At 37.8% G+C, this 22,924-nt stretch overlaps 2 protein-coding genes, 1 long non-coding RNA gene and 1 other non-coding gene across 7 annotated transcripts; 3 read left to right on the top strand and 1 right to left on the bottom strand.

Annotated features, from left to right (window-relative positions):
* The first annotated feature begins 10,549 nt into the window (after positions 1 to 10,549).
* Positions 10,550 to 14,079, top strand: LOC108825939 (protein TPX2). Of its 4 annotated transcripts, none has more exons than XM_018599307.2 (17): positions 10,550 to 10,949; positions 11,081 to 11,233; positions 11,351 to 11,434; positions 11,555 to 11,687; positions 11,788 to 11,887; positions 11,967 to 12,020; positions 12,150 to 12,247; positions 12,355 to 12,430; positions 12,527 to 12,589; positions 12,680 to 12,754; positions 12,879 to 12,937; positions 13,027 to 13,099; positions 13,193 to 13,258; positions 13,336 to 13,410; positions 13,494 to 13,559; positions 13,669 to 13,713; positions 13,798 to 14,079. In XM_018599307.2, the coding sequence occupies exons 1-17, from the start codon at positions 10,724 to 10,726 to the stop codon at positions 13,831 to 13,833; spliced, it is 1,482 nt and encodes a 493-aa protein (XP_018454809.1). In that variant the 5' UTR covers positions 10,550 to 10,723; the 3' UTR covers positions 13,834 to 14,079. The 4 variants fall into 4 exon arrangements, with proteins under 4 accessions (XP_018454809.1, XP_056851328.1, XP_056851329.1 ...); XM_056995348.1 differs by having other exon boundaries at positions 10,551 to 10,949; positions 11,555 to 11,682; positions 11,786 to 11,887; positions 13,494 to 13,565; XM_056995349.1 differs by having other exon boundaries at positions 10,552 to 10,949; positions 13,202 to 13,258; positions 13,494 to 13,565.
* Positions 14,080 to 14,183: 104 nt separating this feature from the next.
* On the bottom strand, positions 14,184 to 14,257 carry TRNAV-AAC (transfer RNA valine (anticodon AAC)). Its single transcript has one exon. It is a non-coding gene; the product is annotated as a tRNA-Val (tRNA).
* A 127-nt stretch (positions 14,258 to 14,384) lies between these two features.
* LOC108825631 (nudix hydrolase 14, chloroplastic) lies at positions 14,385 to 16,123 on the top strand. The gene is made up of 7 exons (XM_018598959.2): positions 14,385 to 14,626; positions 14,706 to 14,811; positions 14,875 to 14,952; positions 15,049 to 15,144; positions 15,232 to 15,324; positions 15,532 to 15,630; positions 15,748 to 16,123. The coding sequence occupies exons 1-7, from the start codon at positions 14,412 to 14,414 to the stop codon at positions 15,976 to 15,978; spliced, it is 918 nt and encodes a 305-aa protein (XP_018454461.2). The 5' UTR covers positions 14,385 to 14,411; the 3' UTR covers positions 15,979 to 16,123.
* A 3,881-nt stretch (positions 16,124 to 20,004) lies between these two features.
* Positions 20,005 to 22,336, top strand: LOC130499457 (uncharacterized). Its single transcript, XR_008938326.1, has 4 exons — positions 20,005 to 20,407; positions 20,825 to 21,036; positions 21,129 to 21,275; positions 21,389 to 22,336. It is a non-coding gene; the product is annotated as an uncharacterized LOC130499457 (long non-coding RNA).
* Positions 22,337 to 22,924: the final 588 nt, after the last annotated feature.

Below are 22,924 nucleotides of genomic sequence, written 5' to 3'. Positions count from 1 at the left end.
CTCATTTTATCATATTCTCCATCCAATGGAACAAATTATATTATCTTGAAATTTTTTAGTAAGAATCATATCTTCTTTGAATAGAATAATCTTACAAATGCATCAGATAAACCCTTTTCAATCACACTTAATACTTCTGACCACATTTTGAAATCCACATAGCTCTGTTAAATTGTTTCTTGGATATTCACCATTTCTTATTTTATATAAGCTTTACATTGGGATGCTATATTCTCATGGAGAGAGAGATACCTAGTTGGATTTGAGAATGAAACATTATTTGATTAATCCTATTCACTTTATGATATATATGTTTTTGCTTTCTTTATAAAAGAAAGCTTATCGAGAATGTGCTTGGCTTCATAGATGAGGGATTTGGATAAATTGAAATGACGAGCTAGGTGCAACATCAATTTACAGAACTATTCAACTGAAACTCTGAATAATCATAAAAAAAAATCGTGGTACTTAACCCACTCCGGTAAGTTCACTAAGCAATTAGACATATGTTTTCTGTCTATTTTTGTTTGATATCTGAAATAAAATTTCAATTACAAACACATAAATTCTTTATTGTATATTTTATTTCTCTAGAAATTGGTAAACAAAAATTGTGAATCATAACATTTTGCTAGTATCCTTGTCATATCATGACCATTTCAAATTCAAACCTGCACATTGCATTGTTATGTCGTTGACATTCTTAGCACATATGATTGATTATACGTTTGCAAAAATATAATTGTTTTCTCTCGAAAATAGAATAGAGAATAAGCGCACAATATTCATTTTCTCTCGAAACTAAATGTCAAACAAGTCAGAGATTTTGTAAATGCTTTCGACATATTAAATGATGGAATTGAAGACGAAACCTTTGCACAAAAGAAAAAAAAGAAGACGAAACCTTAAGTATGAGTTTTCAAGTAGCTGCTCCATACTGCGCATGTGAGCTCAATTCAATGAATTATGTCAACCACAAAATAACATAACAAGACCCAAGACCATTCAGTATTTATTAATAATTTTCGCTGTTTCAATTTATTTTTTTATATCTAAAAAATTGAAGTTAATTTGTATCAGATGCACAATAAGTCAATTTTGTACGGTTTATTGAATTGGTGCATTTGAACCTCCCCCAACACACTAAACCGAGCAACAAATCTGCTCAACAACCCTCATCCCCAAATAAATGTTGTCTTTGTACCCTTCAAAAGTATCTTTGGTACGAAAACCCAAAAAAACTTTAAGCATTTAAATGTTTCTTATAAATTTTTTGTTGTATTAAATTTTATTTTTGTATTTATATTTACGTCGGTTTAATTAAACTAATGAATCTAAACTTCGATGCTAAATATGAATTGAACCAGAATTATTCCACATGGTAGATCTCAATTCTTCAGTCTCTCGTATGACAATATTTACTTTTATCGGTTATATATATCTTTAGACTAAAATTATATCTAATGTATTTTGCTATTTTTATTTCTATAAAAATAGAATCTAAAAAGAGATATGTTTTGCTTTAATATATTTATCTAAAATAGAAATTTTTAAATACAAAGTAAAAAGTAGAAAATACTATTTATTCCTCTATAAATAGAAGAAAAAATAATACTATATATTTTAGAGGAATAAATAGAAGTGAAATGAAGTAATTTTGACATAGAGAGACAATATAAAAATGGATCGGAGATGCAGTAAAATATTTATTCAGATAAAAAAGAATTGGCATGCCAAATCTAATTGTATATGTAGTTTAATTCTTAACATATATAAATTAAAAATGCATTATTATAAATTGATAACTGAAATAAGTTTATAATGTAAAAGAGTATTCTGTGTTATTGATTCATGAAGCAAATCGCCTCTATTTATACAAGCTAGCATGTCCTAATACGATAAGGACCAAAACACTTTACATCATTATCATAAGCTAAGTAGGACTTATCTAAACCATATCATAGTTATTTCATTACTTCCCCTCAAGTTGGACGTGTGAGATTTCGAACTGACAACTTGGACAAGAGATCTTCGAATAATGGTCGAGGTAAAGCCTTAGTAAGAATGTCCGCAAGCTGGTTCCTAGAGGAGACATGGTCAGTAGAGATCAGCTTGGACTTAAGGGCATCACGCACATGATGACAATCACGCTCAATGTGTTTCTTGTGTTCATAAAAGACCGGATTAGAAGCAATGTAGAGGGCTGATTTGCTATCACAATAGAGTTTCATAGGTTGAGGATGCTGAATGCCGAATGATTGAAGAAGTCCTTTCACCCATTTTAGTTCCTTAACAGTCACAGACATGGCACAGTATTCGGCCTCAGCCGATGAAAGAGAGACACAATCATGTTTCTTTGTTCTCCAGATGATAGGCGAGTCACCAAGAAATATGATATAGGCACTGAGAGACCGACGAGACGTAGGACAAGAACTCCAGTCCGAGTCACAGTAAGCACTGACCTGGAGAGAGTCGTCGGCTTTCAAAAATATTCCTTGTCCGGGAGAGCCTTTCAAATACTTGACGACACGAATGGTTGCTTCCCAGTGAGGCACTAACGGCTTCTGCATAAATTGAGCCAAGATATGAACAACGTATCCTAGGTCCGGCCGTGTATTTGTCAAATAGATGAGACGACCAACAAGACGTCTATATTGTTGCGCATTAGCAAGTGGACCAGTAGCTTTAGCCAGCTTATGATTAAGTTTCATTGGAACCGGAGATGGTTTGGCGCCAAGGAGTCCAGCTTCTGCAACTATGTCAAGAGCGTATTTCCGTTGAGATATATAAAAACCAGAGGCACTCCTTGCAACTTCAAACCCCAGAAAGTATTTCAATGTGCCTAGATCTTTCATTCGAAAACAGCGATGTAGATAATCTTTAAACTCTTTGAGAGCTGTAGCATCGTTGCAGGCTATGACAAAATCATCGACGTAGATCAATATATGAATACACACTGAACCACGAACTTTGGAGAACAAAGAATGGTCAGCATAGTCATGTGAGAACCCAAATTGTGTAAGAGCATTTGTAAGTTTTGCATACCAACACCGGGGAGCTTGTCGAAGGCCATATAGAGACTTCTTTAGGCGGCATACTTTGGTGGGATCTGAACAAGTAAAACCTTGAGGTAGTCGCATGTATATTTCCTCGTCCAGATCGCCGTGTAAGAAGGCATTAGAGACGTTCATCTGATGAACGTACCAATTGAGAGATGCAGCAAGTTTCAGAATAAAACGCACTGAGGCGAGTTTCGCAACCGGAGCGAAAGTTTCATTAAAATCCTCTCCCGCAGTTTGGTGATTACCCAAGACTACCAGACGAGCTTTAGGTCTTTCCAGTGTTCCATCAGCATTATATTTGTTGGTATATATCCATTGGTTACCAAGAGCCTTCTTGCCTGGAGGTAACTTAGTAACTTCCCATGTATCTGTTTCCTCAAAGGCGACAACTTCCTTTCCCATTGCATCAACCCAAATTTTGGATTTGACTGCTTCTTTAAACGAACGAGGAGGATCATCCGTGATAATACTGGCCATGAATGCTCGATGCTTCTATGTAAACAAGTCGTCAGAAACATAACTAGAGATGGGATAAGGAGTGATACCTGAGGACGTTTGTTGAGGACCAAGATCAGGCAAGGAGAGATCGTGAGAGAGTTTATTATTTAACTGAGCAGAGTGTGAGACATAGTCTCGAAGTAGTATTGAAGGAGTCTTCTGTCTTTGACCTCTGCCAAGTATTTCTGGAATGCCTGGTGAGGACGATTCGGTAGGAGGCTCTGCTTGTGGACCCGGGTCTATGTTTTGTGGAGATGATGGAGAACCAGGAGTAACGTCTGGTAGGATAGGAGTAGGCTCTGCAATAGGTTCTGAAGTGGGTGTTGGTAAAGTAGACTCTGTAGTTATAGGAGGAGGAGGACGTTCAGATGAGACTTCAGACGGTTCTGAACTCCCCCTTAATACTGGTCCGGGTAACAACCAGTCATCGACAGCGGCATCATAGTGATGAAGAAGCGGGGGAACATAGTCATCGGTTTCAACTCCTTGAAACTTGGATTCAGAAAACACGACATCCCGACTTTCGAAGAATTCCCTAGCATCAAGATCATACAGAGACCACGGCTTCTTGCCATAGGGATATCCTACAAAAATGCATCGTCGACTCCGATCACCAAACTTATCTTTGTCACGTGCTTTGCGGTGAGCATAACAGAGGCACCCAAAAACTCGTAACTGATCCAAGTCTGGTTTCTTTCCAAAGAACAGTTCATAGGGCGTCTTGCCGTGAAGGACCTGAGATGGAGTATAGTTGATTAGGTGTGCTGCGGTAAGAATGCTTTGACCCCAAAACGTGGAGGGCAAGCGAGCCTGAAACAAGCAGGCACGTGCAATGTTCAAAATATGTCGGTGTTTCCGTTCCACACGACCATTCTGTTGTGGTGTGTCAACGCATGACGTCTGATGAATAACTCCTTGCTGTTTAAAATAGGCAGAGAGGACCATAAACTCGGAGCCATTATCAGATCGAATTTGCCGAACTGGTTTGCGGAATTGTTTTTCGCAGAGAGAAAAGAAGTTCTTAAGCAAGCCTGAAACTTCCGACTTTTCCAACATCAGATAAACCCATACAGCACGAGAAAACTCGTCAACAATGGTGAGAAAGTATTTTGCTCCACAAGAGGATGGAGTTCGATATGGTCCCCATACATCACAATGTATCAAATCAAAAGGTGCAGAAGCTTTATTTAAACTCTCAGGAAAACTAGAACGGGTCTGTTTAGCCTTAAAACAAATCTCACAAGACTTTGCTTGTTCAGAATCAAAACATAATTTATCTAGAATCGGCAAAGAAGATAAAACACGAAAAGATGGGTGTCCAAGCCTCATATGCCACAGTTCTGAAGTAGAAGCATTCTTGTACTCAGCGCGATGAACACGTGCAGCCGTGACTCCCGTAAAATAATAAACTCCCTCACGTTCTTCACCCGTTCCAATCAGGGTCTTCGTAAAACGGTCCTGCAAGACACAGAGGGTAACAGTAAATATGGCTATGCAACCTGTCTGCTTTAGCAAGCGAGATACAAAGATCAAGGTGCATGTAAAGTCAGGAATATATAAGACGTCTTGTAAGTAATAGTCTCGACTGAGCACAAGAGTGCCCTTTTTCGTCGCACTAGACGCACTCCCATCAGGAAACTTTACAGAAGAAGGAATGATGTCGGTGACATTGCTCAGAAGAGCTAAGTTCCATGTCATGTGGTGAGAAGCGCCTGTATCTATAATAACGTCAGTTAACATTGGTTTACCCGACATTCTTTCCGTAGAGATATTAGGAGCCCGAGATGTTTGAAGAAGCTGAATGAGTTGAGCTATCTGGTCATTGTTGAGAGATGATTGCGAAGGGGCACTAGTCGTGTTGTTGGAAAGAGCTCTCGCAGAGTTGAAGCGACCGCGTCCTCTGTTCGATGAGTTTGAGAACCGGCCACCACGTCCAACACGTTGACTAGATCCTCCTGTATTAGCGGTTGTCTTTTGTTGCTCGTACCACCATTCTGGGTAACCATGGAGTTGAAAACACTCTGTGTTGTCGTGTCCTTTCTGAGAGCAATGTGTACATGTTCTATTAGGATCACGAAACCGGGTTAAAGCAGCTGCAGACTGTTGGGAATCGGAAGTAGATGGAGCTGTCTGAACAAAGAAACCAATAGCCTCTGTCTTGAGTTCGGTAGAACGAGCTGTATTGTTATGCTGTTCCTCTCGAATAACTCGGGAGTAGACGTTGTTGATGTCAGGTAATGGGTCTTCTCCAATGATCTGTGAACGAATAGTGCGGAATCGTGATTCATCAAGGCCAAACAAGAACTGATGTACGCGGATCTCTTCCCTTTCTTTCTCAATATCAGATGCAGCCGCACAGACACAAGATCGAGTTGTTTTGACGTTGTCTAGCTCTTCCCATAGTTTAGTTAGGCGTCCATAGTAGTCAATAACAGTCTGACCATTCTGTTTGCAATTACCAATTGCATCCCGGAGTTGATGAGTTCGGATCCCGTTTGAAACAGAGAATCTACGCTTGAGACTTTCCCAAAGTTTATATGCCTCGGGAACAAAGGATACCGTAGATCGAATCTTAAGATCAATAGACGTGCAGATCCATCCTACAAGCATTGAATTGGTAGTAAGCCAACGAGAAAGCTCAGGTTCGGTTGATGGTTTGGGAATAGTGCCATCGATGAACCCAAGTTTCCGTTTTGCTTGTAGAGAATTTGATAATTCTGTAGACCACTCGGTGTAGTTGTCTCCTTGCAGCGAGACAGAAGTAATAAGAGAACCGGGATTATCAGATGGATGTAGATAATAAGGAGAAGAAGTAGTTAGATCTGCAGGTGTTGCAGGAACTATAGTAGATGAAGCAGAAGATGTAGTTTCGACCATGTTTCTTGACTAACAAGAAACGTCGTTAAAAAATTAGGGTTTTCGGATCTTATGCTCTGATACTATGAAATAAGTTTATAATGTAAAAGAGTATTCTGTGTTATTGATTCATGAAGCAAATCGCCTCTATTTATACAAGCTAGCATGTCCTAATACGATAAGGACCAAAACACTTTACATCATTATCATAAGCTAAGTAGGACTTATCTAAACCATATCATAGTTATCTCATTAATAACATGCTTCTGACTTTCTTATTTTTTAGTCATGAAAATGCTTCAGACTTGTTGGTAGTTGGTACCACTTTCAACAGCGAGTCTATGTGTCTTTCATGCGAATAAAATCCATTGCTCATTAATGTCTATCAATGTCATTTTGTCATTTGCTGAAACACATGTTCTCACACAGGAATAATAACACATTCAAATTCAGTTTCAAGAATTGAAATGATTTTAAATACTGTAAACCGTTACGCATATATCCATTTGTAAATAATCAATATCTTACGGACTAACATATTGAGTTGCACGTGTATTTTGAATCTTCTTGAAGTTGAACTATAGCTAGATTTTTTTTATTTTTTTATTTTATTTTAAAGAAGCGTAGCTCGAATAGCTCGAATTTAGAAAGTTTCATATATCCGTATTTGTTTTTAAGGTTGAACGACCTCTGCAGAGCAAACCATACATGTGTTATCAAACAAACAAACATTAAATAAATATTTATACAATTTAGTGATGAAGATATATATATATATATATATATATATATATATATATACATTTTTTGAAAACTTTAGTGATGAAGATATTCAGAACTTAGAAGTATTTAAAATCGTAATTAATAACATAGGGGAAAGTTTAAAACATTTGCATAGTTTACAAATAATTTTACAATATAATCACCAACACTAAATACAAATGGTAGTTTTGTTTTTTCTTTTGTAATTTTGATTAGAACCGATAAAAATTTATTTATTACCACCAGATTATAACTTATATTATGAAAGGAGGTTAATTTTACGGCTTAAAATTTACGAAAATTTGAGATCATCTATGCATAAATCCTCCGAACGGACGTAGGCGAGTCATGGTATATTTTTATGATCTGGTATCCGTATGCTCTCAAAAGAAATTTGACTATCGCTTGATAACTGTTTACTGAAACTAAGTCAGGAGCCCGCCAAAGAAATTCATAAGAATCAATTTTTTCATCTCATTTTAATTAACAGTGGTCAGGATTCGAATCTAGGTGATGAAATTCACAATCGTGAACATTTTACCACAAAGTTACAAGTATTCGGTTCAAATTTAATTATATTTTCTAATGGAAATTTAACCAACCACGACCCTACATTAAAAATCTATTTTGAATTATCTTTTTCCTAACTATATAAATATATAAATATATAAATATAAATAAATATTTAAATTAAATTTATTTTAAAACGTTTTTATCGAATATACCCAACAGTCAAAGTGGAAGATAGAAAATATACAGATTGTTAGCAAATATTTATTATTTAAAATCATTAATTGCTATATATATATTTTAACCACATTAGGTACTTTCATAGATTTTATTTAAGGAAATAATAGATAATAATTTTCAATTTGATAAATGAATGGTTTATAATAGACACTAGAGAATGACCGGCACACCCATGCAGTGTTAATTTCTACATTTATATAAAACTCTATTTGTTTTTCATGATTAGTATTATATATTTATATGTGTCATAATAAATTAGTTGTTTGAATATTTTTAGATTTATATACATTAGAATAGAACCCGAATCAATAGCTAGGGTAATTTGATTATTTTTGGTTATTTGGATGTTTTTAAGTAAAATTTAATCTGAATTCAAAATATACGAACTGGTTAATATCATTACTTTTTATACAAATATCTGAACCGACGTCAGATACATTAGTTTTGGATATTTTTAAGTTTATTTATGTTAAAACTGAATTCATCTCGACTTGGAAAGATCATATTTAAAACCCACATAAAATTTTATAATACTCGAATGAAGTCTAATTTCAAAACTCAAAAAACTTAATACCCAAAAGAAATAACTTGTAGCTGAACAGTTATCCGAATGTCTATGTTTAACTGAACAAATAAAAAAATAATTTGTTAATCATTTTGAATTCTTGTCACAAATGAAGTAATTTTATAGTTACAATGTAAAATAAATGTTGTCAAATATCATAGAAAATATAATTAATGAACTAATTAAAAAGTGAGAAAATGAGTGTAAAAGATAAAATAAAAAATTGAAAACAAATAAGTTTTGTTTTGTAATGTTGTAATAAATGATGTCAAATTATTTAGTAAAGATAATAAATGCAATGGTTAGAATTGATTAAAAATATAATGAAAATCTGTAAAAAATCACTTAAAATAGGCAAGTATTATTTTGTACTGGTATCCATGTTTCTAAACAATTCTCATTTATATTGTTATCCATGTTTTCAAACAGTTCTCATTTGTACTTCAGTTTTCATAATATAGATACTATATAATATAATATAATATTATCTAGCAGTTTAGTTTTGTACTAACAAAATTTTCAATTGATTATCAAGCCGCCAAAAGCAAAATTAGCATTTCAATTATGTGACAATTCAAAAGGACATTTTTTAATTAGTATAAACTACATGTTATAACTTTTTAAATATTTATCTATTAATATAGAGAGGGTTTTTTTTTGCAAAACAAACAATCATATTCGAAGATACAAAGAATAAAAATATATGACATGCACAAAGAGAGAATATTCTAATTTGTTTCTAACCGGACATAGCAATTTCGCTAATCAATAATCATCATTTGCCTAAATTAAAATATGCTTTTTTCTTTGCGAAACAAACAATCATATATATTCAAAGATACAACAACATAGGGGTAAGAAAAAATATCTGTAAATTTTAATTCAATTTGAACTGTAAATTTATAACTATATATACATATAAAAACAAATACTAATATCCAATATCCATAAAAAACGAATCAAATCATAAATACTAGTATTTTTAGAAATAGTTATCCAATTCAATTTGTTGTATGCATATATACATATATTTAAATAATTATATATAAATTAAGTTTTACAATATTTTTATTTTGAAATTGACAATTTAAGTTATTAGAATTGTAGTAAGTAAATAAATATTTATTTTTGTAATAAAATATTATTATTTTATATTATTTTGGATTTTTATTTGTTTTTATTTATTTGTACGGAATGAATCGATATCCAATTAAAAATATTAAAAGTCAAATATTGAGACATCAAATACCCAAATAGATATAGATCAAATCAGATTAGATAATTAATTATTTTAACGAAAGAAATCGGATCATAAATACTTGTAAAATTCTGAACATTTGATTTGTGACCACGGCTAAATACAATGAACAACAATGTATGATATGTATGAAGAGAAAAAGTTATAATTTATTGCTAACAAAACATAGCAATTTAGCTAATAATCATTTTCCTAAATTAAAATTATATCTTTATTGTCTCCTTTCTTTGCGAAATAAAAAGTCACATTGGAAGATACAAAAAACAATTTTTTTGTCAAAAGAAAGATACAACGAACAAAAATATAAATGACATGCACAAAGAGAGAAAGTCTTAATTTGTTTCTTATAAAAAGGAAACAAATAATCAAAGACTAGATTATTACCATATTTATAACAACACTAATTGGAAAATAGAGATTTTATTTTATTTTATTTACATAAAGGATGGAGACAAGTCAAACGGGACAAAGGTGACCGAATCGAAGTTTTATCCACAAATCGAAATTCCCCGCCGAAAATTTCAGACAGAACAAAGAAACTCGTAGCCCGAAGCCTGACGTCATGTCCTCTTAAACTACGGAAAGACCCCTGGATACTCCCTGTTGATATAGGGGTACTCTAGTCTTTTACACGACTCCCTTCTCAACAGTCCAATCAAATTCAAAACCTCTGTTACATAAATAATCCGAAGACACGACGTAAGGGAAGCTGCACGCTTATGCAACGGTGTCGTTTTGTACAAAACCAAAATAAAATTTTTATGCCGTTTTGTCGCTTTATAATTAAAACAGTGAAAGAAAAATTGTGACGTTTATTTCCTTTCTCTGCAATTCTTCTCCTCTCATCATCTCTCAAAAATGATTGTGAAAAATCTCTGAGTTTTTACGAACACAAACTAGGGTTTTTTTTTTGGTCTTAACGGGTTAGTGTCGTGAGTTCACGCGAAGTAGTATCTAGCACAAACAGTGACGATGATGGAGGTTGTAGAGAGAGATACGGAGACGGAGACGGAGACAGAGACGGATACAGATGAAGATATGGAGACAGATGAGCCAATGGTGTTCGAAGTAACTGAAATCGATTTGGAGTACGAGTTTGATGCTGCTCGCTGGTGCGATTTCACTCGGGAGGAGTCTTCTTTGGAGTCTCGTGTTGCTGAACTCTGGTTCGAAACCGCTCAGTCTTACCCACCCTCTCGTGAGTACTGTTTTGTCTTCTTAAACTGCAAAGTTTAGGACTTTAATTGAAGTCTAATCATTCATCAATGTGATTGTTAATTGTATAATTTTTTTTTGAAAAAAATTGATTTGTGGGTGTGTGTTTCTTAGCTTTTGCAATCAAACTGTTAATGATGAGAGAAGAGGTTTCTAATGAAAAGACCGAGCCTTTGTTGAAATCTGAAGATGTTGAAGTTACAGAAGATGTTCGAGAAAGCGACATAGATACCTCTCATTGTGTAGCCACAGATGTGAATGAAACAGGTGAGAATTAATATGATGCCTTGCTTTCATTACCTTTTAAACTGGTTTTGTTGAAGTGCTTACAAGTTAATGCTTTGATGTGACTTGGATCTTGTTTCTTTTTTTTTTATTTCTCAGCAAATGAAATGAAGTCTGGAGTTTTTAACTTCATTCAAAGGGGTGGTGAATTAAAGAATGTTCCAAATGAGTCTTTGCATAAAGGTATATCACTTTTACTATCTTATTTTGGTTGATCAATACATTATTATAGCTGCTACTTTTAATTGTTTAGTCCTTTTTGCTTTATGTGCAAAATCTCACTTTCTCTACCTTTTTTACCAGGACCAACGGTTAGCAATCACATACACAATGATAAAGTAAAATGCAGAACGAAGTCAAGTACTAGGCAGATACCAAGAAGCTCAACATTGATGAAGCCCACTGCTAGCCAATTGGCTAAACTAGATAATTCCAGGTGTGATTATTATTGAGAATCATATCTCTCTTGGTATTTTTTTCTTCTGTCGAATTTAATTGGATGAATTTTTTTTTACTAATTTTTGTTGATATTCTAGAGTCCGTATGCAAGTGGATAAAACTAAGGAGAAAGGCTTGTTTCCTTCTGAAGTACAAGCTTCTAAAAGACAGAAGCTTGATGGAGGTCTACTTCGTAAGGTAGAGTGTTTAGTAGTTCTAAATATTTTTTTTTACTCAACTTTGACCTCAAATAAATTCTATTTTTACTCTTTTTTAGGTTGCTGAAACGACACAGGAGATGAATTTAGTCCACAAGGCAGTAGTCAAGAAGGTTGCTATCTGTTGCTTGAGTACTCCTGATTCCTGGAAACATACGAGTAATTCAAACTTCTTGTTTGAAGAGAGCAGGCAGTGAGTTGTGAATCGTTTAATCGGGGGTTGATATATATGGTTTTTACAGGACAGAACTCATGAGAGAAACTTACAACATGGGAGGACAAAGATTACTGTCCCACATGAGCCTGATTTTGCAACATCACATAGAGCAAATAGGACACGGTAAAAATGCCTATAGATATTGGCTGACAGTTACTTATTTTTTTTTTTTTTTTTTGCATTGTAAAGGTCTCACCTTACATGCTCTTTGGACCAATGATTCATTTCAGGCACAAGGATGATGCTAAGTTGGAACAGGACGCAACATCAGTATATAGATTCAAAGCACGCCCCTTCAACCGAAAAGTTAGTATATGCTGATTTCCAAATAAAAAAAGAAAACCATAGATATCATTTTAGTTATTGGTGTCCTAAGCTCAAGAATGTGTTGTTTGTCTGTAGATATTTGAGGCTCCATCATTGCCGATTCGGAAGAAGAGCACTCCTAAACTACCAGAATTTCAAGTAAGCATTAGAAACTAAAACTGTGCAGGTGTTACTCCCATGTTTTACAGGCTTATCAGTTAATTCTTTATATTATATTTATATTATCAGGAATTTCACTTGAAGACCTCAGAGAGAGCTATGCATCATTCATCAGCAGTATCAACAGGGAATAATCATCATAAGGTTATACATCAACTGAACTTACTGGATGTCATATCATGCTTACAAGATATTCATCTTTCATCTAGACAATTCAAATCAGTCTCAAACTGCTGATGAAAGAGGAATGAATCTTTCTTTTTGACAGGGATCATATAAGCCTGATACCAAAGCTTTTCTTGACGGTGTTAACAGGGAACCAAGAAGGTACCCTACTACCACTTATTCAATCATAAAAGTGTATCTTGCTTTCTTACTCTTGTAATGATTCTGCGGGGTTAAACTTTTTTAAACAGACAAAGAGCTGAAGATATACCTAAGGATGATGATAGAAAACACATTTTCAAGGTTCGTCCTCTTGACAATAAGGTATACTGTTTTTTTTTTTAATTACTTACGGTTGTATCTGCTTGCTTCAAACTTTTCATATCACTCATTATCTGTTTTGATTCTTATTAACAGATAGTTTCAAGTAGTAGAGACACTGACATTTTCAGAAAAAGCAAGCGAGAAACTACAGCTCCGGTGGTAAGTAGTCTATAGATTGATCTTCACACTTGGGTGTCTACATGTTCCTTTCAACGGACTCAAAATATATGCTTTAGGTTCAAACTAAGACGTTTAGCTTTCGCTCGCAAAAGAAGGTTCAACAAGATTTGCCAACAGACCTTTTCAGTAAGGTATATAGTAATAATTCAGAGAGCATCATACTCATTAGTTTCTCCCAAGAACTTTTTGCTTTAACAAAGGTTTAAACTTACAGCTCTCTATAAAACCGGAGCTCCAGCCGAACAATGGATCTCGGTTAAGATCCCCTCAGCCTGAACAAGTAAAGGTTGCATGCACCTTGTGAACTAATCATTTCATTTGTCTTTCTTTCCTAATCTTATGAAACCACCATATTGAGTTTTTACAATCTTTTTGTTTCTTGGCATAAGGGCTCCAAGGAAAATAGACTGAACTCTTTTCAAGCAGGGAATGAAGTAAGCTATAAGTGATTCAAGACTTCTCAATCATGGTTTCTTTGATTATTTTGACTCTAATACTTTAGTACAACATCATTGCAGAGAACACAACGCGGTATATGGACCACTAGGAGGTAAAGCTAGAAGCAGCCGGATGCAAACTAAAACTAACAAGACATGGTTTTTGCTTAGAGTTGCAAGTATTTTACCCAAAACGAAAGCTAACATATTGTGAAGAAGAATATGTCAATCAGGGGGATGTGTGTTTGTGACAGTATGGTCGGTTTAATTTAGGGTTTTTGGGCAAATGGAATTGTATATTGGTGGGGGATACTCTCTCAGTTCTTCATATGAATGAAAATACAAAATAGAAATTTCTAAACATGAATGAGTCTTCTGCTGCGTATATTTTTATAATGTAAAAACGTATGGCGCAGAGATTTATGTGATGGAGACGGTAAATTCAGGTTGAAAAACAAAAAAGAATATGGCTTCGTCCAGGTTCGAACTGGAGACCTTCAGCGTGTTAAACTGACGTGATAACCAACTACACCACGAAACCTTGTTGTACTACTTTCTTATAACAAATATATAAACGTTTTAGTTAATTTTGATATAGTTTTGTAGCCCAACAAAAGCCCATTAAAGCCTTCTTACACTAACAAGCATTTCGACATGTGTAAGACGATTACTCTTCCCTTTCGTGTCATCTCTCGATGTCTGGCTTTACCCTTCCCGCACGGTTGTTGTTTCTCGCCTGTCCCTCACGCGCTCTGCATCGTCTTCACCACGCGAAGCTTCTGCTACGCTGCAAAATGTCTTCTTCTTCTTCTTCTTCTTCCTCTCTCACTCACTCCATCACGCTTCGGAAGCAACCCACCGATCCTGTGAATGTCGCTGCAGCCGCGGGTGTCTCTTCCTCTGATTTCAGGCGAGTCGAGTGTTCATCTCTCTCTCTCTCTCTAGAAATGGGTAGATTCTTGTCTTGAGAATTAAATGTTTTATTGTAGAAACGCGATAGATTCGTCCTTGTTCAAGAATTGGCTAAGAAACTTGGAATCAGAGAATGGAATTTTAGCTGACGGGACAATGACACTGAAGCAAGTTATCATTCAGGTATAGATTAGTTGTTTAGGCTTAAGAAGTAATGAGGGTAACAGCTCTTATCTCTTGGTTTAGGGAGTTGATATGTTTGGCACACGAATTGGCTTTCTTAAATTTAAAGCCGATATTTTGGACAAAGAATCTGGTCACAAGGTATCTCTCTATCTAATCAATCATCTTCTTGTATCTGTATTCGACCATTGTACTCTTGTTGTTTCGTGTTTGTTTCTAATCTAAGACACCTATTAGGTTCCAGGTATTGTATTTGCAAGAGGACCAGCTGTAGCTGTCCTCATTCTCTTGGAGTCTGATGATGGTGAGACTTACGCTGTTCTCACCGAGCAGGTATTATCTTTTGTGTGTCATTTTGCTTTCTGATTTCGGAAAGGTTGTGGTTACGGTTTTTTTTTTTTTTTTTTTTTTAATTTAAAGGTTAGGGTTCCTACAGGGAAGGTTGTGCTGGAATTACCTGCTGGGATGTTGGATGATGATGAAGGTGATTTTGTTGGTACTGCTGTTCGTGAGGTCACCTCCCTCTCTCTCTTCTCTTCTCTTCTCTTTACTATCGATTTTATAATGCCAAACATACCTTAATGTTCTTCTGATCTATGTGTAAGTAGAAGAAACTAGACAAGTTTAGAGTTGAAACAATGCAAATGCAAATGAAATAGCGTAATTGACAGTCTCTTGGACTCTGTGTTTTTCTTACATGACAAACTTTTGCTTCGTTAGGTCGAAGAGGAGATTGGTATAAAATTGAAGAAAGAAGACATGGTTGATCTCACTGCTTTCCTTGACCCATCTACAGGCCACCGGATCTTCCCTTCTCCTGTAAGCCATCTTCATCTTCCATTTTCTTAGGATACCACTTTATAGTCTTTCTTAGTCCTTGTAGTCGTAAGACTGTGCTTGGATTCTGATTAAATTGTTTTTTATCACTTGGTTCAGGGTGGCTGTGATGAAGAGATGAGTGTGTTTCTCTACAGACTTCGAGTGGAACAAGAGACAATCAGACAGCTACAAGGTAAAGAGACAGGACTCCGCGAACATGGCGAGTTTATCAAAGTCCGACTAGTCCCGTACAGAGAGCTCTGGCGCAAAACAGCTGATGCTAAGGTCCTTGTGAGCATTGGTCTCTACGAAATGGCTCTGAGAGAAGGTCTCGTCCCCAGGCACTGAAACTAAACTGTGGTCTGTGGATCTCGTCTTAGATATGTGGCAACTAGATTGACTCAACTGGATGAGGGTTGAGATTAGATGCTTGTATGTTGGAAACAGAGTTTTCGTTTCGTAACGTTATATGAGAGAAGGTTATAACTTTGTAGTTTGTAGCTTAGTTGTTAGTACCATGAAATAATTTAGAAATCACCTTTAGGGATTAGGTTTACAAAAGATTACGCTTTGCCATATTTAGAACTGTACAAATTTTGGCAATCAAAAGAAGAAGCTTCTGGTTACAGTTATAAACCCACCACACCAGGCTAAATGGACCAAGTTTTAGCAAGGTTTCTTTCTGTTCAAGATTCTAAGTTGCTCTTCATATTTTGGTTCTCAGGGAATTATATGTAAAAGTTAATATTAACAGATGACGAATGTGGATAATTTAAAGGAGAAGAAGCAAAAGAGTTTGTTTTTTTTTGGTAAACCGGCTTTCTTAATTAAAATGCAAAAGAAGAAGAAAAAATACATACTAATCCAAAGGCTACAGTTTGTTAAGAGATAAATCCAGTAATTGCCCAAAAAGAGAAACACATATAACAGAACTTAAGCCCAAGTTGATTTTCCTAGCCCATTTGAGATTCCCCAGTCCACAGCCCAAATGTTGAAGAAGTTGAAGCGGTGAGTGAAAGATGAAAGAAAAGATTGTCGTTTTAGCGTTTTAGTTTACTCCGCAGGCGATGATCACGAACGAAGAAACCAAAGCTGGGTCATTGCAGAGGAGGCTCGCGGGTTTGAATGGCGGAGGCTCTGCAGTCTATTGCGAATCTGCTTATCAATCATCGAGATGATGGCGTCCGGAGATTTGAAGGTGCGATTATGGAGTCTGTTGTTTCGCTCAGACCAAATCCAATAGATAGTTGATTGCGTCGTAAGTAGCGTGAGACGGGCGAGGTCGCGATTTGATCGGAGGTGATGAAGTTGATACAGAGTGTCTTCCCAAGAAGGTTGAATTTGGAGATCACATCTTGCCGCTATCCGACTCCAAATCACAGCACTGAACCCACAGTCGAAGAAAAGGTGATTCCTGCTCTCATTTTCCCTGTTACAGAGTAAGCACAATGGATCAACATTAAGACCCCATCTGTTTAACCTGTCTCTAGTAGGGCATCGGTCCAACACAACCAGCCAAGTGAGGAAACTCTGACGAAGGATTCCGTAAGAGCACCAGACAACCTTTGACCATGAGACTAAGGGCCTGGGACCTTGCAGATAAGTGTACATCTCTCCAGTGCTATACCTTTGTCTAATCTTTCCATCCATTTCCCATTCGTAGTAATCCATCTCATCTGATAACACCACTGTAGTTAGATGAACCTGCAAGGCTAATTGATCATCTGTGCGCGCAGGAGGAATGCGCCAGTGGCCAGAAACGAAGAGAGATGCAACAGTTGCCGTTTCTGGGATACCAAGCCTAGAAGTGCTAGCATTAAGCAGAGAGTGAATATTACTCAATGGCGACCAGTTGTCAAACCAAAACCTTGTTGTTTCCCCATTGCCAACCCGTCGCTTTAGCAGTGGATAAATGAGATCCCGAGCTTTGATCATTTTATTCACCAGCCAAGAGTGAGTAGCACTTTTCTTTATAGTCCAATAATTAGACAGGTCACCTCTGAGTATGAACTCTTTGAACCAACAAACCCAGACAGAGTCAGGGCGAAAGAATAGCATCCAGACAAGCTTTAAAATGCAAGCAAGATTCCAGCTACAGAGATCTTTAACACCAAGCCCTCCCTGTTCTTTGGTAAGTATCACCGTCTCCCAACTAACCCTTGTTGTGTGATGTCCCTCAATGTTACCATTCCATAAGAATTGGCTACATAGAGAGTTAATTCTCCTTATACACGCCTTTGGCAGGATGAAGCTGGAGCACCAGAAGGTCGAGACTCCAGAGATCACTGTTTTTATCAGGAGCAAACGACCCGCGAATGATAGAGCTTTGACAGACCACGAAGATAGGCGCTGTTTGATCTGCTGAAGAAGAGGTTCGCAGTTCTGCAGGTTCAGTTTTTTAGTACAGAGGGGGACGCCAAGGTATCTCATAGGTAAGCTCCCACATGGCATTCCTGTAGAAGCTTGGATGGTTGCAATTTCTTGTTCCGAGACACCAGATGCAAAGAAGCTAGACTTTTGTAAGCTGACCGCAAGTCCTGATCTTTTCTCAAAATCATGCAGGATCTGGAGCACTCTTTGGACAGACTCTAGGGACCCATCGATGAAAATCAGAAGATCGTCAGCGAAGGAAAGATGCGTCAGCCTTGTCTTATGGCAGTGATGATGGTATGGTAAGTTTCCAGACCGAGCTTCTTTGTCTAACATCAGTGATAGGTAGTTCATAGCTATGACAAATAAGTAGGGAGACAGTGGGTCTCCCTGTCTTAATCCTCTCCTTCCTTTGAAAAACCCATTGACCGTCCCATTATAACCTATCGTGAAAGTTGTTGTGCAGATACAGGATCTCAGCAGCCTGATGAACGGAGCAGGGAGGTGGAGACTCTCCAGCGCTTCAAACAAGAAATCCCATGATAAGGTGTCAAACGCCTTGGCTATATCGACCTTGATGGTAATTCTTTTAGTCCCTCTGTTCTTGTGATAGCCATTTACGAGTTCACTAGCCAGTACAGTATTTTCTACCAGTAATCTGTCCTCAACAAACGCGGTTTGATTAGGCAAGATTAGTTGATGTAGAATTGGCTTCAGACGCTTCACTAGTAACCTTGAAATAACCTTATACAGGGTATTTAGACATGAAATAGGCCTGTAATCAGTTATCTTAGAAGCGCCCGTGAATTTGGGGACTAAAGAAAGGATCGTTGAATTGGTTGATTTTGGCAGGAAACCAGAGTTGAAGAACCGCTGGATCGAGACGATACATTCATTCCCAAGTAGTGACCAGGAAGCATTGAAGAAGCCAGAGGTCAATCCATCAGGCCCCGGAGCTTTGTTCGGGTTGAGGCAGAACATGAGCTTAGTTATTTCGTCAGCAGTGGGCATCAAGAGAATGGGAAGAGCTTGCTCCTGAGTGCATCTGAAGGGCGTGAGAGCATGAAACCACTCCATTGGAGAGGCCCAGCGCGCCGGTAGTGTATCGGGACCGAGAACCGCCTTGAAATGTGATATAGCGTAAGCGCTCATCTGAAGGGGATCAGTTATGGTGACACCAGACAAGAGGAGGAATGATCGTATGGCATTGAAGCTTGCCCTCACTTGGCAGATACGGTGAAAATATGTAGTATTTAGGTCACCCTCTTTCAACCAGTTGATTCTTGATTTTTGCAAGTAGAAGCACTCTATTTGTCTTAAAAAATTCCATTTCAGGTTCAGGTCTTGCTCTTCCGCAAAGGTTAGTGGAGTTGGATCCGATAGGGCCTGTACCTGCGCATGTTGTAACAAACGGTAAGTTTTAGCCACTCTTTGTTGGATATTTGAAAAATTTTCTTTATTGAGTGTTTTGAGAGTAGTTTTGATGTTTTTTAGCTTCCAACACAGTGACGCCAGGTCCAGAGACACACTTCCGGCGAGCAACCAAGCGTCTGTGACAACCTCCAAAAACCTCGGGTGTTTGGTTAGGTAGTTCAGGAAACAGAAAGGTTGGGTTCCGGCTTTAGGGAGATGGAAAGCAAGGTCAATGATGCAGGGGGCGTGGTCAGATGGGGCTGGGGGAAGGAAGGAGGCAGTGGCATTAGGATAACTTGTAAGACATTCGCTATTCACCAAGCATCTGTCTAGTTTCTTTGCAACAGGAGACATATCACATTTGTTTGTCCAAGTGTGGACAGGTCCGTAGTGCCTAAGATCAAAGACGCCCATTTGAAGCAGACAATCACGGAAGCGAAACATCTGAGGAGAATGTCTACTGTGACAGAAGGAGGAGTGGTCATGGGGAAACAGGATTTGATTGAAGTCGCCACCTATTATCCAAGGCCGTGAGTCAAGCCCAAGAGTAGAGTGCTGGTTAATGAGCTCAACCCATAGGTCTGTTCTTTCCTCAACAAGATTAGATGCATAAATGGCAGAGTAGATGATAGGAGCAGAGTTAGGCAGCTGAACTTCACAAGTGATCATTTGAGATGATTGAGAGATCACTGTAACTTTAACTGGATCCTTCCATATAAGCACAATCCGCCCATCATCATCTGCCAGGTGGTTAGATAGATAATGCCAATCCTTACATAGAATAGTCATCAACCGGGACAGAGAAAGTTCCTTAATATGTGTTTCCAATAGGGCACCAAAAATAGGTTTATTTAAGAAAAGTCAATCCGTAAATATCCGATGCTTCTCCGGGTCATTTAAACCACGAAGGTTCCAAAAAAAGAGTTTAACACTCATCATGAAGAAAAAGTGGGGTCTCCAGTAGACTGGAGAGAACTATCCGCTACTAGTAAAGGTAAAAAAGGATTCTTTGTGGCTGGATCAAGGAAAGGGGAGTTTTGGAGGTATTGAAGGGTAGAAACCAAAGGAAGAGAACCAGAAGTGGAAGGTTTAGAGGATTGATAAGAGATTTTAGGAGGGGCAGGGGGTGAAAAAGTAGGGGAAGAGCGGGTTCTTTTAAGTGAGGGCTTTAGTGGCTTGTCAGAAGGACTTTCAGTGGAGATTGGGGGCTTTATAATAGAGAGGGAGTTAGTAAAGGAAGGGGTTTTGAAGGCTGAAGGGCTGGAGGGAAGGGAGGAAGAGTGAAGGGAGGGGGGATGAGGGTTAATAGTGGGAGGAGGGGGCTTTTTAGCAACATACTGCTTAGTTTTTGCCACATTAGCAGGAGTCTTTTGCACCGATGCTGAGTGTTTTTTCTTTGATTTGTCAACAGGCACTTTTTCCATCGGCGGCTGAGGATCCTTAGGAGGAGAGTAAAGTAGACAGTTCCTAATGACATGACCGAGCTCTTGGCAGTGGGAACACTTCGGGGGCAGCCAAGGATAATCCACTAGTACCTCCACGACTTCGCCACTCTGCCTTTCAAACTCAACTACTTTCGGAAGAGGCACAGTGAGATCCACCTCAACCTTTACATGAGATAAGGTTAGGCTTACTAGATTTAAGGTGAAATCATCTGTTTCTTTAGGATCTCCAATCATTCCAGCAACAAGACTGAGGCCTTGTTTGTATCGCAGGTCAAGAGGAACTCCGGTCAGGTGAGCCCAGATCTTGATCGAGTTGAGTGGAGGGGTTTTTGAAGAATGGGCAGTAGACCATTGAGCAGTATGGAACATCGAGTCCCCAACATACCAAATATTTTTTTCCAGGATTTTTTGTCTGAGGTAATCACTGCCAATTCTAACTAGGACAGAGCGCTGGAGAGGGTTGTTATGCATCTCAAGCTTCTTGCCCTTGCCCCACATGTGACTAAGAACGTTTTGAATTTGCTTGAAAGGTGGAGGGCGCCCATTGAAGTAACAGATGATGAAGTCTCTGTGAAGTTCAGCACCTTTTTCAAAAACGGAGTCTGGAATAAGCACACGGGGACGACCTGTTTCAGAGATCGTCACAGGTGCAAGTCGTTGAAGAGACTTATCTCCCCTCAGACGGAGAGATTCAACTAGTGACGGTTCTATGGTTTTGGGAGGTAGTGGTGGTTGGGAGGGAGAGGGTAGGGCTTGCGTAGTAGAAGGTAGGGGAATGGGATTTGCAGGAAGAGCTGGCGGAGAAGGGGTTAGGGAAATCGGATTTCCAGAAGCTCGATTGGAAATCAAAGGAGAGTTATGGTTAGGTTGAATGGTTATGAATTGAGGGTGGATGGACGCGGGAGATGGGTGGACAGTCTCATCTTGCAGAGCAGATAAGGAAGTTGTTGAGGCTGAAACAAAAGTTGGGTTAGGGTTTCCTGTAGCAGGAACAGTAATTTGGGCATTGATCTCAGCTAGAGAACCAAACTGAGTAGTAGGAGAAGCCCCTGGCATTACTGAAGTTGAAGGGGAGCTTTGGGCATTAGTCATAACTGAATTAGTCGGAGAAGAAGTTAAGAGATTTCTGCGACATTCAGAGCGAGTAGGGGGGGGAGTAGAGTCGAGAGGCGGGAAGAGGTGAGGGGAAAAAGGAGGGATGGGATCAGGAGGGTCAGGGGGAAATGGAAGGGGTAGGTGAGCATCTTCGGAGGCTGAAGACGGTGGTTGCGCGGCGGAAGAGCGGCCGGGAAGGGCCCAACGGGACTGCATAGGGAAGCGTGTCAGAGAGAAACTGAAAGCGCTTTTGCAAAAGAGTTTGTTCTATGTGCTGTTTTGTGCAAACTTCAGATCTTTGTGTTTTAACTCTCTCTGGCTTCTGTTGTGTCATGTGTGTTGTAAGTGCGTAATCAGAGAAAAAAACACCATATGATTATATCTTTGGGGGATTTCGGTCTGACTAGAAAAAGATAAAAAAAAATCGGGAAAATAGCACAAAAACTATATTATGTTATAGTTTTGTGAATATATTTCTAACTAGTCCTAGTAGAATTATGTTATCAGATATGATGGTGTAGGTGTTAAGACCACCCACAACGCTCATTTTTAACAAAATCCTTAGTATTAAAGTCATTATAATAATCTATGGGACTCGTATAATTTTAGAATACGTGCCATTTTAGTCCTTAGCGAAGGATCAATCTTTCGATAAATTCGTTACATTACTGTGCGCGGGTTCCACGTGATTAGCTTTTTGCTTTTTGTTTTTCTTAACTGAACAAAAATTAAAAATAATAAAATAATATAAACACTTACCTGGGTCATCTGAGTCTGAGAGTTATGCCGTTGCTGATGCTCTAATAGTCAAGGCTGGTCCAAGACTTAAGAATTGTTGTATTTCTATAGTTCATTCAAGTATGATTTCTATTGTTGATAAGATGAAAGATCACGGTGAAGAATATGTAATATAAGTTGGAGAATTGTTATTCTTTTGAGACAATACACAAAAGAAAGTCATACGAACATTA

Source organism: Raphanus sativus, chromosome 9, assembly GCF_000801105.2.
Source record: "Raphanus sativus cultivar WK10039 chromosome 9, ASM80110v3, whole genome shotgun sequence".
Classification (NCBI taxonomy): domain Eukaryota; kingdom Viridiplantae; phylum Streptophyta; class Magnoliopsida; order Brassicales; family Brassicaceae; genus Raphanus; species Raphanus sativus.
The sequence above is the reverse complement of the archived record's forward strand: the minus strand, read 5'-3'. Positions and strand labels throughout refer to the sequence as shown.